Source organism: Anguilla anguilla, chromosome 18, assembly GCF_013347855.1.
Source record: "Anguilla anguilla isolate fAngAng1 chromosome 18, fAngAng1.pri, whole genome shotgun sequence".
NCBI lineage: Eukaryota > Metazoa > Chordata > Actinopteri > Anguilliformes > Anguillidae > Anguilla > Anguilla anguilla.
This window is the reverse complement of record NC_049218.1, coordinates 5,501,835-5,517,767: the sequence shown is the minus strand read 5'-3', so window position 1 is coordinate 5,517,767 and position 15,933 is coordinate 5,501,835. Positions and strand designations below refer to the sequence as shown.

General features: G+C 43.4%; 1 protein-coding gene across 1 annotated transcript; it reads left to right on the top strand.

Moving 5' to 3' along the window:
- The first annotated feature begins 565 nt into the window (after nt 1–565).
- On the top strand, nt 566–14,190 carry LOC118218324. The gene is made up of 9 exons (XM_035400916.1): nt 566–888; nt 1,354–1,552; nt 2,891–2,994; nt 3,256–3,367; nt 3,952–5,546; nt 9,256–9,480; nt 10,957–11,215; nt 11,735–11,866; nt 12,657–14,190. Exons 1-9 carry the CDS (start codon nt 703–705, stop codon nt 14,069–14,071), a joined length of 4,227 nt encoding a protein of 1,408 aa, XP_035256807.1. The 5' UTR covers nt 566–702; the 3' UTR covers nt 14,072–14,190.
- Nucleotides 14,191–15,933: the final 1,743 nt, after the last annotated feature.

Genomic DNA, 15,933 nt, shown 5'->3' with positions numbered 1-15,933 from the left:
CAAAATCAACAGATCCATTAGTTATCACAGCAAAGGAAGGCTCCGTGTAGTTCCTATAGTAAGACGGTATAAATAATTATTGAGATCACCAGCAGTTCTTTTGCATTTCCTCTGACACAAGCACTACTTCTAATTATTTTTCTTGCGTTTTGCAAATATTTAAGCTTTGCATTATTTGAGTATTAAGATAACACGACGTGATTACTAATAAACGATCCACCAATAACAATAACATGTAGGCTATAATTATTTACCTGTAGTACACTTACACTTGTTCCTGGTTATGGTTATACATTTTGTTGTACGTCGCTCTGGATAAGAGCGTCTGCCAAATGCCTGTAATGTAATGTAATGTAGTAAGTTCATTGTAGGTCGATCTCTTCACTCTGCTGTGCTGCTTCCATAGGTGTGTGTGTGTGCGTGTGTGTGAGCGAGCGAGAGGTAAATCTCCACTGAACTGTATAATACAGTTCAGTGGAGAAATCACAGAACTGATCTGTAGTTTTAATACAGTTCAGTGGTTGCGTCCCTTTAATATTTCCGGTACCGCCCGGAACTACTCAATTCGTGTGCATCACTTGTGTTGTTCCTCCCAACACATGTGTTTTGGGCAATGAACTGTTCAGTGGTTTGGGGACTCGAATGGTCATAGCAATAACGCGTTTTCTTCTATGAAGTGTTGCGTATAAACCGTCCATTGAAATGCTGATTCCTGCCATATTTAAAACTCAGTTGGCCTCTGTTATGGATCTGTTGGCTAAAGCGGTCGTGGTAGAAATGGAGAAACTTTTTGACGACTGTTTGTCCAGTTCTGTTAAGTTTCGACTGAAGATGTGCTCTAAGAACCAAAAGCCAAACAGTCAACTTATGGACTCCGAGTTTAGGACGGTGAGTTGCGTCTATGATTGTGTCCAGCTTTGAAAGTTTTTGCTTTAGGCGACTATATATATTTTTTTATCTGCGAGATAAAAACTGGCACTATATGAGAGACTGTACCAATAAATTCCATCTGTCACCCGGACATCGCACCGTTATTTTTAGTTTCTTCCCCTCAGTGTTTCTGAGCATTTGGTGGATAATTTTCGGATGCAAGAGTCTTAAATGATTTTTAGAGGTTTGCTTTCAACATGCTCCGGTAGTCACATGGGTACTACCTCGCGAAAGATGCACTTTATATGATGATGGTATCTGGTTAAATAAAAGAGATTTAGGTAGTACCTTGTTATTATAATATATTTTTACTATGGACGTTTACATCCTAACCTTTCTGAAAAAAGAAAGAATTAAATAAAGAAAACCACTTTTATCGATGATTTTCTGCGTGAAGTGGTGTTTGACTTGGTGCCGTTTCAGGACCGGATGCTCTCTATTATGGAGACATTAACAAAAGAGGCAATGGAAAAAATCAACAAGCTCTTGGATCAAAGCCCTGCCATGATACAGTTGGAAAGGATCCCGTCTGTGTCCAGGGGAAGAGCCATGGAGGGCTCAGAAAACGCACTCCGCTGCTCGGTTGTTGTTCAGGTTGGAGAGGGATTCAGAAGGGCAGGAGGTAAGGCATCGACAGTGTATCCTGCTGTTTTATTATGCCTATGAAAAATGCTATTAGATTTAGTACGCAAACACATTCTGGGACTGAGTTTTAATGGCAGAACTAAGCAATTCAGCGCTATATTTTGAATAGAAAGAAATTTTGAGATGGTCCATGCAAGTCTTGATGTAATAAGAGATGAGAGATGTTCTTCCACATCTACCCAAATAAAAGTAATGCTAGAAGCCCTACATCTCTCATAACAGAGCCTGCCTGTATTACCACACATAGCCTAATAGCTCATCAGAAGGACAGTGAGTCAAGGGAACTTAATCTGCATCCACACCAAGCAAGTTTACTTTCTTTTTTGCCAGTTTTTCAAGCCAAAGTAAAGGCAGGGGTGGAGTTATTTGTACTTTATTTACTTCATTAGCTGTGGTCAAGCTGAGTATTACTAGCTAGCTATACATGTGCTATAATTCTTCTGGTTGGGTTGAAGTGAATGCCTTTTGTCTAGAGTGACCATGAAGTGACTATAGTATTCATTGTCAGGGAAATTACCGTTTCCCATCCCCACATACCCAGAGGTGAGATCCTTCCCCAATAACACAGAGTCACAGCACTTTCAAAGATCAATAAGACTTTTATTCAACTTGCAAGGAGAAGAAAGAATGAGAGAGCACTCACAAAACTCTCTGAAGTTTCAGATGCATAGGCCGTTCCTTATATCCACAATCTCAGTAACTTTCCACTGGGCACAGGAGGCGTGTTTCTCCTTCTCACCTAAACAGCTGCCCCCTGCCCTAATTAATCCTTACCCTCCTTAGCAGTGGATACCCGGTCTGACAACTTTGGTCTTCCCAGCTTTATTTTGTCTCCCGATAAGATTGACCGTACAATAAATCCTCCAGTCCTCCCAATATGTGGAGAATAGGACAATCTGTTTTTCCACACTTAGGCCTTGATCATTTATCTTTTTGTTTACTGACCAATTCTCAGACAGTGTGTCTTCTCACTTTGCAGAACTCAGAACAGACTATGCAAAGGTCTAAACACTTGATTTGTAACTATTTGCTATAAAGAGTATATTTCAAATCACTTACATTGGGATATATGGTATAACAATAATCAAGAGAATAATAAAGGATATATTTAATCATGTGATTGTCTCTATGTTAACACACATATACTGTCAATCAGAAAATTACTCTTACATCATTAATGTACTGCATACTAGTATGTTTACCTTGTGGTAAAATAATTTGCTATGTGGTTATATATATATATATATATATATATATATGTATGTATTATTTTGTGTTGGATGTGAATGTTGAACACTGACCTCTGACCTCATAGTTTCAGAGGAGCGTCCTCCCACGTCCAGCCTGTGGAGCGATGGAGAGCCCTCGTCAGCGGAAGGGGAGACGACTCCGCGTCAGTCTGTCATCACGAGAGACCAGGTCAGACTGAAATCTGCGTCTCGGTGTCTCAGACTGAGACTGAGGCACTGTGACCAGTTCCTGTTTAGATACGCAGCAGCGGAACTGGCACGACGAGATTCACAACCAAAAGTAGATAAATATGATATCTGGCGTGACAAAATTTGAATTACCTCGTAAATATGTCTCTCCACAACGCAGAGTACACAGTTACATCACGTGTTGTTACTTGCAGTACTTGCATACGTGCCTTATATGCTGTGATATTGCTGTTCTGTTCAGCCTCCACACACGGAAGAGCAGAAAGGGGAGTCCCCTCATGGGAAGGAGGGCAGAATTGGGGAAGAGGTCCCGAACGACGACTTGCAGGAACCCCTGACATTCAGGGAGAGGCGTAAGTGGTGATATATTAATATCATTAAGAATGACGTTTCACCCTGTGATGCCGCTGTTGACGTAGCTGTGATTGACACACCGGTGCCTTCAGATGGCTTGCACTCCGACCAGCACAGAGTGAGGCCGGTGGAAGGTGAGAAATGCTAGTGTGCTAGAATGTTCTCTGTTAAAATGGCCGCCCGGGAGAGACCACGTGACACGCAAGGGGCAGCAGACTCACGAGCAGCAGTGACAGTTTCGGCACTGTGATCCCGTCCCTATCCGTGACCCCCCCCTGAGTGGGTCTGAGTAAACTTGGTACTGGAAAAAGTGTACACCTGAGAGAGATCAAAAAATTTGGGAAAAATGTGCAGTTGAATATCAGTAAATGTTTTAAGAATGTCGTAATGCACCGAGCCAGTCGCCAGTCCTCTCTCACCTGTTTGTACAGGTGTGCTTTACACTATAGCAGATTGGAATAACTTGGCTAAATAGGGTTCCGTCACTTTTGGGTTCTCTGGGAGAACAACATTCCATCACGTTCTTCATACAGGGTGTAATCATCCCAATACGTATGATGTATTGTCATTAATCTCTTCACAGATGCAGTAAAGTCCGGTGCTGATGCTGGAGAGACATTGTCTAATGAACATGCTGAACGGTACACCGAGGAGCCTGGTGTACAGCCAACACCTTCAGAAAGCCAAGAGGAGTGCGTTTCACAGCCCTCACCTGTAAAATTAAACTCGGTCATCGACAATACCCACAATTCAACGCTTTCAACTGCGAAGAACACGAAGGCCCGCCGGGAAGCGAGCAATGGAGAGAAACGGTTCCATTGCACCCAGTGCGGGAGGACCTTTTTAAAACGGTGTTACCTTAAAGCTCACCAGGTTGTTCACACAGAGGAGAGACCGTTCAGCTGCGCGCAGTGCGGGAAGAGCTTCAGGTCAAAAATGAATCTCGGCGTGCATCAGCTGACGGTTCACAAAGGAGAGAAGCCGTTCGGTTGCGAACACTGCGGCAAGACGTTTGGGATGCGGAGTCATCTTAAAGCCCACCAGAGACTTTACACGGCAGAGACGCCGTTTAGCTGCTCCTTATGCGGAAAGGATTTCAGAGTGAAATGCGGCCTTAAGCTACATCGGCAAATGGCGCACGAAGGAGAGAGACCGTATCATTGCGCACAGTGCGAGAAGCTGTTCAGCACACCCAGTGAACTTAAAGCGCACCAAGTCGTGCACACGGGAGACAGGCCGTATAGTTGCACGAAGTGCGGGAAGGGTTTCACGGCGAAACGTAGCCTCAGTGTTCATCAGCTGACCGTGCATGACGGAGAAAGGCCACACAGCTGCGATAGGTGTGGAAAGAGCTGCGGCACGAAAAGTGGTCTCAAGACGCACCAGAGGCTTCACACAGGAGAGAAACCGTATCAGTGTTTCGAATGCGGGAAGAGTTTCAGCCACCAAACCTCGTGGAAGACCCATCAGGTGGTTCACACGAGAGAGAAGGCCTTCTGCTGCGACGTGTGCGGGAAGAGCTTCAGCATTTTGTCGAACCTGCACAGGCACCAGCGGACGCACACCGGAGAAAAGGCCTTCAGCTGTGCGGTGTGCGGCAAGAATTTCACCCAGGCCAGTCATCTGAAAGTGCACCAGACAATTCACACCGGAGAGAAACGGTTCGCGTGCGAAACGTGCGGGAAGCGCTTCAGTCAGAAGAGTGCGCTCAAATCGCACCGGAGAGTTCACACGGGAGAGAAACCGTACACTTGCGACACCTGTGGACAGAGTTACAGCTCCGCGAGCTATTTCAGCAGACACAAACTGATTCACACAGGAGAGAAACTGCACAGCTGTACCGAGTGTGGGAAGACCTTCACGCGGGAGAGCAGTCTTTATTTACACAAACGCACTCACACTGGGGAGAAACCGTACGGCTGCAATGAATGCGAGGCAAGCTTCAGCCTGGTGCAGAACCTCAGACGCCATCAGCAGATACACACGGGAGAGAAACCGTTCAGCTGCGCCACGTGTGGAAAGTGGTTCAGACAAGCTAATAACCTTAAAGCACATGAACAAATTCACATGGGTGAGAGAGGACACACCTGTGACAAGTGTGGGAGGAGTTTTGCGTGCTCGAGGAAACTCAAAGAACACAAGTGTGTTTGCTTGATTAGTAACCTCGAAGATCTCAAATCTTGAATACTGGCGAAGAATACAGTTGTTTTTTGCACTGTGGAAAAAGATGATGTAGCAGCTTTGGTTTACAAGTCCCATGTATTTCTATTTGTATGTCGATAAAGGACTGTGTTTCGGTAGCAGAGTTTTAAAAATAGATTCTGCCATTATCAGACAAAAAGTTTATTTTCGAGTCCAACAGTCAGAGGAGTTATTTTTTTCAGAAAGATGCATCTTATAATGTGAGGTACTAAGTTGTGATTTTTATAGATTCTGATGAAACATTAATATATTTATTATAATAATGCATATATTTAATAATGCAACAAAAGCACTCAAAACAAGTCAGAAAATGTAACTGATACCATTTTTATTGAATTAAAATCCATTTATAGGTTAAAAAAAGATTTTAATTCTACCTTAAATCCAGGGAGAGAGGTAGTGTACCTGAAGTAAAGACAACAGTACTGTGCTAGGAGAACCCCAGTTGAAGGCATGGGAATCAACGTCAGCCTTGTGTTGCTTCTGTAGGCTGAGTTATAATACATTGCTGTCAGCGTCGCACCCATACAAAAAGAGAAAGACAGTCAAACCACAATGTGCAAAAATAACCGAAACGGATACCATTACAGGAAGTGACATTGTAGCAATGGAGATACAAGGACAAATCATCTCTAGCTCTCATAACCTCACGACAGCATTACAGATCATTTTCTGTATACTAGGAGAGCACGGTCAATAACATCTCGTTTATCCATAAATTAACTGGGTCAAGGCCAGTGTGACAAAGCAATCGAGCGACTGAAAACAACAATTACTAGGAGGAGCTAATGGATCGTTATCCAAGTATCGTAGATAATGCGCATTAAAGATATTTCTTTGTCATGAAAATGAAATGTCAACAAGCTGTGTGTGCTGTGTTGTTGGGACTTCCTTAGGAGGATTATAGCTAAAGCTACAGCTGACGAGCATTTTGGCAACTGCATAATTTTGTTTACAAATATCACACCGCAATTCTGTTTCGGTCAACAGAAATATGTTGTGTTTACATGGTCAGTTTCTTTTGTAATTTAATTTGTCTAATTTCTGCTTTGACTTAAGTATTTATCGCTTGGGGCTAATTGACATAGCAATTCCTTCTAAAATTAAATTCATTCTGAATACCGTTAATGGCTTTTATTTCATGCTTTTTAACCCAGTTTAAGTTAAATTGCTGTTGTCATATCTTAGTTCCTACAGGTGTTAAAACTACTCGTTTTTGTTTCTGAATTATCAATGACATCATGGGTTTCTTACAGTGCCCTTTATTATGAAAGCATTCCTCCTTTGTCCCGAAACCTTGAATAACTAAATGTCAGCATGTTAAAGAAACAAAAATAGCATTATGGATTCTGAATCAGAAGGCTGACAGATTGGTTGCCATTTTTACTCTTCTCTTTCTTTACCCAAATACAAATAAATAACCCACAGACTTTTGGCCAGTGTTTGTCTTTGACAAGAAAATTAACAGACATGAAATATTTTCAAGTATGTGCTTTTTAAAAAATCATCAACACACTTTGTGTAACCGTTTTTTTTTTTTTCATCACGTGTCAACATGTTATAATGTGTTGCTCTACATTGGTATTAATAAGTAAATGTTAGCAAATCTGTAGTAAATCTAAAACAAATTTGTTTGGAGTGGATAATTGGTAATGTCACTTATGAATCCTCTCCAATTCTTTGACCTGTATGACATGGCTCTTGTTTACTGAAGAATGCAAACTGTTTGCTCTCCACATCAAACGATTAAACACATTGCTTTGTTTATCTAAGCCCTATTGTAGGGGATTGAACAGCTAAATATACTAAGCACCATGGCCACTGTTCTATTATGGTTTATTGTTCTTAAGATTCATATTAATATATAGTCATGTTTTTAATGCGGAAGTTAATCTTTAAACCCCACTCCCGTAATCACTTCTAATTCCCACTTAATGGTTTGCAAATCATATAATTGCTCTGCCTACCCTCGTTTTGTTTTCACTAGGACTTAACAAGCTGCTGCATTCAATCTAATTTTGTGTCCTTCATGTCTCATTTGAATTTGAATAGCACCACATTCATGTTGTATATTTATTTTAATTCTACAATTCCATTGTTTACAATGCACTCAGAACCCTTTTTTTCTCAATGACCTTATGAACTGAAAAATTATGATATATTTATGATGAGATCTAATGTACTAGTCCTAAGTTTGTACTAATGCAAACCTGACAGGATGATTGTGGATTGTAAAATAACATGATGGAAAGGGTGTGAGCACACCTTGGTTTTAGACATAATTATGTCCAGCCACCTATTAACATAAACATAAATATGTTACTTACATACTTGAATGTGGTGGCGTGTATTAATATCAAAATATATTAAACTACTTGAACAATATTTATTTTATCTATAGAATATTATCATGTAACTACAAATATAAATTAATAATCAAAACAACAACGTAAAACATGTTTTAAACACTGAATGTAGCATCATTAATAATATTCTTTCATCCAGCAAATTACACTGTTATTTCTTGTTCAAGAATCAACATTCATTTACACGTACAGTAAGTATTCCAGAAACAGACAGCGCTAAGGCACAGTGTTCTGGAATGAGTGAATTAATCGACATTACAGAGCATTAAAAAATTGAAAAAAGCAATTTTGGAATATGAAGTACTGAATTGTTAGGAAATCAAATTATATCAGTAATTTTCATTGCTGTGGCCTGGAAAAAAAAAAGGATTATTTTGGGGATGGGGTGAGATTAAAGAGACTTAATTCAGAGGCAGCGTCAACATAATTTACAAAGAAAAACATTACATTTATTGAAATAATACTAATCAAAACCTGGCCCACAAAGCCACAGGAGAATCTTTACAACTGTCAGCAAAGTTATGCCATTGTACCACTTCCTGTGCATCTGTAGCAAAGAGTTCATAATCTGGTGTATTGCTAAATGTAAATTATATTGAAATGATAATCTCTTCATGTTTTAAAATGTACCAAACCACTGGGCTCAAAACAAGCTTGGTGCATCTAAGAACACCTAACCTGCATTTAAAACAAAACAAAAATGTAATTTGGTTTATGGCTTTCTTAATATATTGGTATCATGCATGAAGCCAAAAACAGGCCAGCGGATGTTTTGGCATTCAATCCATCATCAGCTGTTGTATTTTCCTGTAATGCTGGTTTTAAAGATAAGTGTAAATCTGGGTGGTCTGCATAATGTCAGCTTGGCTGGTTTTGAGAGGAGAAGGCTCTTTCGAAAAGCCTTAATATAAAGAGAATTGTCTTAGTGAGCTTTACAAACGGAGAAGCTGTCCTTTGAGATGTGTATCTGGGGAAAGTATGTTAATGCAGTTATATAAGTAAATTTGCTTTATAAAGCACATTTAAAATGCTTACTTTTAAAAATCTATTTGTGAATAAAATACTTTGCTACTAAATCTAAATACCATTTATTTTATGACATAGGCTATATAAAGCATGAGATATTTATTTTGGTTACCTTTTGTTATGCTTGTACTTGTTCCAAAGTAATATTTCCGGTTTGGACCGGAACTAATTACCTCAGTGTTTGTTGCTCTCCAGTCGCTTTTGTAGGAGGGATAGGATAGTCATGCCATAGTGCGTCCACACGTTATGTATGCATTTAGCCTACCTATCTATGTAATTTATAAACCGATGTCTTAATTAATAAAGGCGTTGTTGAAATTCACGGCGATATGTCGAATCTTAGTACATTTCAGACTAAGTTAGCTTCTGTTATGGATATACTGACTAAAGCGGCCGTGGCAGAATTTAATAAACTTGTTGGTGAAGGTTCCCCTCAGTCTGCTGACTTGAGTTCTGAGATGTCGAGTCAGGCTGAAAACGATTCTCCAAAGAAAGTGTTGGAGAGCGAGTTTCTAGCGGTGAGTTATGTGTTTCTTTTCAATGGCCGCGCGTGTCTCTGACACTACGCTAATGGGAGATGCAAGCATTTGCTGTTTTTTTTATTAACTGTAGCTACTGTCCTAATATTTAGCTGAACGATTGCACTGAATCGAAGTTCTGAATGCCTAATACGAGCGTATTATCTATTTAAAAATGCATTCAGAACCTGGTTTCGACGTGGGGTGAGGGATAACGTTACCTGAGAAATGCGAGGTGTTTTCACTGCTAATGAATCGTGAAGTTTGGTTTTAAATGGACTTTTCCTTAATAATCATGTAATAAAAAGCACGTGTGCAACAAACACATATCGTCCCTATGTCAAGCCTGCATTGCTACAGACCTCATTGGCTCTCTACCGCCGACTAGCGACTTGCAGCCAGAGTAAGCTCTATAAAGCTTTTGTCAAAGGGTATTTCTATACATTTTGGTTTTACCATGTAGTTTAGGCCTGGCTCGCTGTTGGGTTTCCAGTTGATCATAAAGGTGTTGGATGGGGTTGAGGTCAGGGCTCTGTGCAGGCCTGTCAAGTTCTTCCACACTGTTCTTGACAAAACTATTTCTATATGGACCTTGCTGTGTGCCCTGGGGTACTGTCATGCTGAAACAGGAAAGGGCCTTCCCCAAACTGTTGAGGAAGCACAGAATCATCTAGAATGTGATTGTATGATGTAGCATTAAGATTCACCTTCACTGGAACTAAGGGGGTTAGACCAAACCATGAAAAATAGCACCAGACCAAGGGGAGTCCACATACTTTTGATCATATAGTGCATCAGGGGCACAGGAGAGATTTTTGAACTGGAGGGGACCAAACTGTGAGCAAAAGAAAGGTCTCAACGTTTAAGCTTATACAACTACCCCGATCCGGGGGGACGGATAGGGGCCCCTATGAAACTGGGGGGGACGTGTCCCCCCCGTCCCCCCTGCCACCTGCGCCCCTGTAGTGTATATATACACATTTTTATTTTTGCCTAGCATAATATGAGGTTTTACTGCCGTTTTGTCGATCTGTGACACTGCACAGACATGTTATTCTGTCTTTCCCTGAATTTTTTCTCCCACTTTCTTGCAGCTGTTTTACGAAAAATAAAATCATAGCAACGGTGTGGGAAAGATGTACTTTCACCTTGTTTGATGTGTTTAATGTCAATTAAATGCTCTCTTTCAGCGCTCTCTGTCTGGAGAAAACGTAAGGTGGTTTGCCCTTACTGTAGGAGAAAAAAATTGTGTGTTGTTTAAGCATGACTTCATTGCCTTAGAAACTGTTGGAAAAATGGTTATGATGGTTGTTTTGTCAATAACGCCTGAAGTTTCTGTAACCTGAATCCGTGCGGTGTAAAACTGACAGAAGTGTCATTTGCCAGACTTTGAAGGCGGCAAGAGTGACAATACATTACACTCTCATTTCTAAGTTGATTGACATGCCTATTTATATATTTTTTAAAACTTTTTAGTTAGTCATGGGGATCCTGACAAAAGAGGCGCGGGAGAAAATCGGCAGACTCGTGGAGGAGGGCTCTGCGGCGCTGCACCTGGAGGGGTCCCAGAGTCGGAGGGAGAACGAGGTCCTGAAGAGGAAGCTGCAGCTGATGGAGAGCCAGCTGAGGACAGTGAGAGCGCACGGGGAGGGGAGAGCACCGGAGAGCTCAGCGACCACTCCCAGCTGCTCTGTGGGAGTCCAGGTTGGCCACGAGCACGGGGGACAGGAAATAGGTGTGTGTCTGTAGTAGTATGCCTTTTTTTTTTTTTTTTGAGCCCACATACCATGCTGCTTTTGGATACTCATTGTAAATAAATACTGGGTATTTTAACGCCACGTTTCTTAGCCTAATCTGCTGTAATTGTAATTCAGCTTTGCGTGTGGTGAGTGTGGGCTGCTCTACAGTAAATTGCCCCGTGGGTTGATGATCTGCTGGGCACCTTTACTGACTCTGCCAGATGGGAGCCCCCAGGGTTGCTGATAAAGCCTGACAATATATAGAAACCTGATGTGTGGGATTTAAGTACTGAGAACTTTACAGACTTGGTTCATATTTATAGAATTAACAGCACACTATGCAGTTACACTCCCATAATCACACAACCTTCATCTGCCATCACCAGTTTCCTCTTTTCAGTTATTTTTTACAAGGGTAACAAGGCCACCACAAGTGCCGAACGTACGCTCACAATAAAAACCTCCCCCTCTTTGCGAACACTAAAATATTTTATTTGTGGTGACTGTCCCCGTAGATGTAGAAGAGGTCTGTGCTACGGAGAGTCTGACCGATGAGAGCCAGCACTGTGAGGAGGACCAGGCCCCACAGCCCAGTCCAGCGGAGTTAAACTCTGACATCACCGATCGAAACGGATACGCTGTGAGTGGTAAGTTTCAGCTTCCTCAGGTGAGGAAGACAGATGGCAGTGCACAGTGTAAACACACCATTATGCACACAGTGTGTGTGGTGAGATCTGTAGCCAAGGAGATGGTTCTAAAATATACCTGTGACTTTTTACAGTATTTTGTTGCTTTCAGGGTAAACCAATTAATTTTAAATCCAAACTGCATAAAAAGGCTTATATAATTGTGTTTGTTCTCCTTGGCTCTTTATGTGTAGCATAACTGTTAAAATAATGGTTTTTATTGCACAAATGATTGAGTCTTTGCTAAAGCTGTGGCAAGTTCACCTGCAGTACAGAACATGCTCAGAATGCAATCACTGTTGTATTGCATGAGTGTCAGAATCCAGTCCAGCAGGGCCGCTGTGTCTGCTGGCTTCAGTGCGTTTCTGCACCAGTGATTAATTTAAGTCACTTATTGGCTAAAGAATGCACACACCTTGTTCTCAGGGCCTTACCTGGCAGCTGACTAAGAGGAAGCCAATAATACCTGCAGACACTGCAGCCCTCCAGGACCTGAGTATGGCACTCCTACATGTAGTGTGAATGGACAGTTTGATTCAGGTTTACTTAATAAAGGTGTAGCAATAATGGCCTCAGCTAGACTTAAGTCTACAGACAAACATTTAATCTGTGATTAAATGGGTCATTCTTTCCCGGCTGTAGTCCTCTTACTGTAACTGCTGAAGTAACTCACGGGCAGAACATAACATCCAATTGGCTTGTATGACGCTCCCTGTCTTGTGGATGATGTTTGCCGTCTCTTCTCCGGCAGATGCAGAGCGTTTGAGTGCCGTTGCCCGGGCGGGCCCCCTCGTGGATCACCAGTACTGCGCAGAGGTGCGTGAGCCGCCATGCGCCCCTGCCGAAAACCCGCCGGGGAAACGGGGCCCCCGGCCCGCTCCGAACTCGGAACCGAACTCGGCCGCCACGGGCGAAACGGGGCGTGGCCAGCGGAGGAGGGGGGGCCCGAGGAAGAGGGCGGGCGCTCAGCGGGAGGCCGCGGGGGGGCCTGGAGCGGGCGGCCGTGCACGACTTGGCGGCGGTGTTGGCGGCGGCGGGGGCGCGGGCTTCAGGTCCCAGTGCAGTCTGAACGCCCGCCAGCTCGCCGCGCGCGGGTCGGAGAAGCGCTACGGCTGCTCGCACTGTGGCAAGCTCTTCCTGAAGCAGAGCCACGTCCGGGCGCACCAGATCCCGTCCCGGGACGGGAAGCCGTTCCGCTGCTCGCTGTGCGGCGGGGACTTCGCCGTCAAGTGCAGCCTGAAGCTGCACCAGCGGACGGCGCACGCGGGAGAGAAGAAGCTGCACCGCTGCTCGCACTGCGGGAAGCTCTTCGGCACGCCGGGGCAGCTCAGGACGCACCAGGTCGTTCACACGGGCGTCAAGCAGTTCCGCTGCGCGCAGTGCGGGAAGGGCTTCACGGCGAAGACCAGCCTCAACAAACACCAGCTGGCGGTCCACAGGGGGGAGAGGCCCTTCCCGTGCGACATGTGCGGCAGGATTTTCAGCCAGAGGAGCGGCCTCAAGGGCCACCAGAGGATACACACGGGGGAGAAGCCCTTCGAATGCCTCGACTGCGGGAAGAGCTTCCGCTCCAGCAGTTCGTACAAAAAGCACAAGGTGGTCCACACGAGGGAGAAGGCGTTTTGCTGCGAGGTGTGCGGCAAGTGTTTCACCGCCTCGAACAACCTGAAGAGGCACTGGTTGATACACACAGGGGAGAAGCCGTTCATCTGCACGGTGTGCGGGAAGAGTTACACTCAGTCCAGCCATCTGAAGGTGCACCAGAAAACGCACTCGGGAGGACACGCTTCCGCGAATTCCCGCGTCCGCGTCCATAAGAACATTCTCACGGAGAAGAAGCGGCACGGTTGTGATAAGTGCGGAAGGACCTTCGCGTGGGAAAGCAGCTTCCGTGCGCACCTGCGCACTCACACGGGCGAGAAACCGTACCGTTGCGACAAGTGCGGCGCAAGTTTTACCACCGCGCCCAATCTGGCGCGACATCAGCGAATACACACGGGGGAGAAGCCGTTCAGGTGCGGCACGTGCGGGAGGAGTTTCAGACAAGCGAACAATCTCAAAGCGCACCAGCAGACGCATTCCGAAAAGAAGCACTTCTGCGATAAATGCGGGAAGGGTTTTGCTCATCCACGAAAACTTAAAGACCACAAATGCGTGTATGTTTGAAGGCGCAAACTATGGAAGGAGGCCCATTGACTTGATCAATTTTTTTTTTACAGCAGTAAAATTATACTGGAAAGAGAAGGCATTGTCATGCTACAACAAGTATGCAAATATTTCCTGAATTTCCTGAAAAAAAAACCCACATATGTATTCTGTCAAAAGAAGAGGAAATGGATTGGCAAGACCCATGTTTAATGAAACATTTTAGCTGTGGCTTTGAGCATTTGCAGGTGAAGCTTAATGTTTGGCGCTCAGTTGAATATTTTTGGGTTAAGTCGCTGCAACAATAGTCATCTTTTAAAGTGGCAGACCCCACACCTCCATAGTTTGTGCGAACCTTCATATCAGACAACTTGATATAATGTTTAATGGTTACTTTTAAACCGTTCTGGCACAAAAGCTGGCCTTTTTTGTGTGTGCAGTTTGGTTATTCTGTCCAGGCACAGCTGTAGAATGGTGTACCTGTCCACACAACAATAGCGCTTGGTTTCCTTGTGCCCCAGATAAACCTCTACATATTTCCCGATAAGAAGTGAGCGTAAATACATCGTACTGTAGGCGATGGTCTCTCTTCTGGGCGGCACCTGGAAGAGACGCAGGACGGCTCTCAGTCCTTCTGGTGTTTTTGTGGTTTCAAAAGATGGAGAGATTTTGGGACTACTTTGCTGCCGTCATTAGCTGAACTCCTAGTTGCCTTCCGTTCGTAGAAGAACCCAGAGCACACTGTAGCAGGAGTGGCTTTATTACACAACCTTAAAAAGACACTAGTTCTTGTGTAGATTGGCTTGCAGCAAAGTGCTGTCTGTCACCATTAGTTGCACCCGAGCAAAGAAGAACGAGGTGACTGCGTGATGATGTACAAATCAGTCCAAAGATTAATAGATATCTGAGGGGCAACAGTGAAGTGAAAATGCACACACACAAAATGGGGTCATTTGGAGCCCTCATCACTATATTCTGAATTTGACATTTTGAATCCGTGATTGTCGATATGAGAGGGCAGCAGTCAAGCCTGCTTTGACGTAAAAATGTGTGCGACATAAAACCGCTGAACGTGTCAAAGGCTGTAACGCATTAGTCAAAACTGTTAAATGGCAGCAGGTTTTTAAACCCATGAAAAAGGATGGTCTGGAAGCTATCCATGATCGTTTCTCATATACAGTAATGGTGAAATTCAAGGAACGAGGTCCTTGTGTTATGTTTTATAGTTATATTTTTTTACAGGTATCCGGCCAAACTCTTGTGTAAATGTGTGATATATCAGGATTCAGGACATTAATCCACATATAGAAAATGAGTCTAATTTGTTAACTGCTCAGTTTACTAATACTAGCAAATCAATTTGCCCTTGTTTCCGCTGTATCATTCATATTGAACAGCTCTGACTTTCTAAAAAGCTGTTGAGAGATCAGTTGTCTCTTCACTGTGAATGATGTTGTGACGTGGGTTAAATAAATAAAGATGCAGCCGGGTGCCTCTTTACAAAGCTGAATGAGATCATTATTTTTTTAATGTTTCTGTTAAGTGTTCCCACTTTACTGGTTATAGTACTGATAACAGGTATGAACATTCGTTGTGTGGAGAAAGTAATACTTGCAGAAATATATTTGTGCTTGATTCACTTTCTCCATCGATAAAGTCAAGTTCAGGGGGGATGCTTCCATATATGAACGCTAACGCTTTGATAATGGAATCGACACACAGCCCACATGTGCAAAACCAGCGGGAACCAGGCCCACAGACCACAGCAGCCCAATTTAAACTGACATCAAAGTGTAATTGAGTGAGCCCAGAGCAGAGAAGGCTTCAGCTGGGGAATGGAGGGGGGGGGATTGGGGGGCTACAGCTGCAAAACCAGAGGGGGA

Bases quoted from the DNA above. Each gene is read 5' to 3' on its own strand.
- LOC118218324 (XM_035400916.1), top strand. From the start codon at position 703: ATGCTGATTCCTGCCATATTTAAAACTCAGTTGGCCTCTGTTATGGAT. The intron at 889-1,353 runs GTGAGTTGCGTC...GTGCCGTTTCAG, and splicing joins TGGACTCCGAGTTTAGGACG to GACCGGATGCTCTCTATTAT. The intron at 2,995-3,255 runs GTCAGACTGAAA...TGTTCTGTTCAG, and splicing joins CTGTCATCACGAGAGACCAG to CCTCCACACACGGAAGAGCA.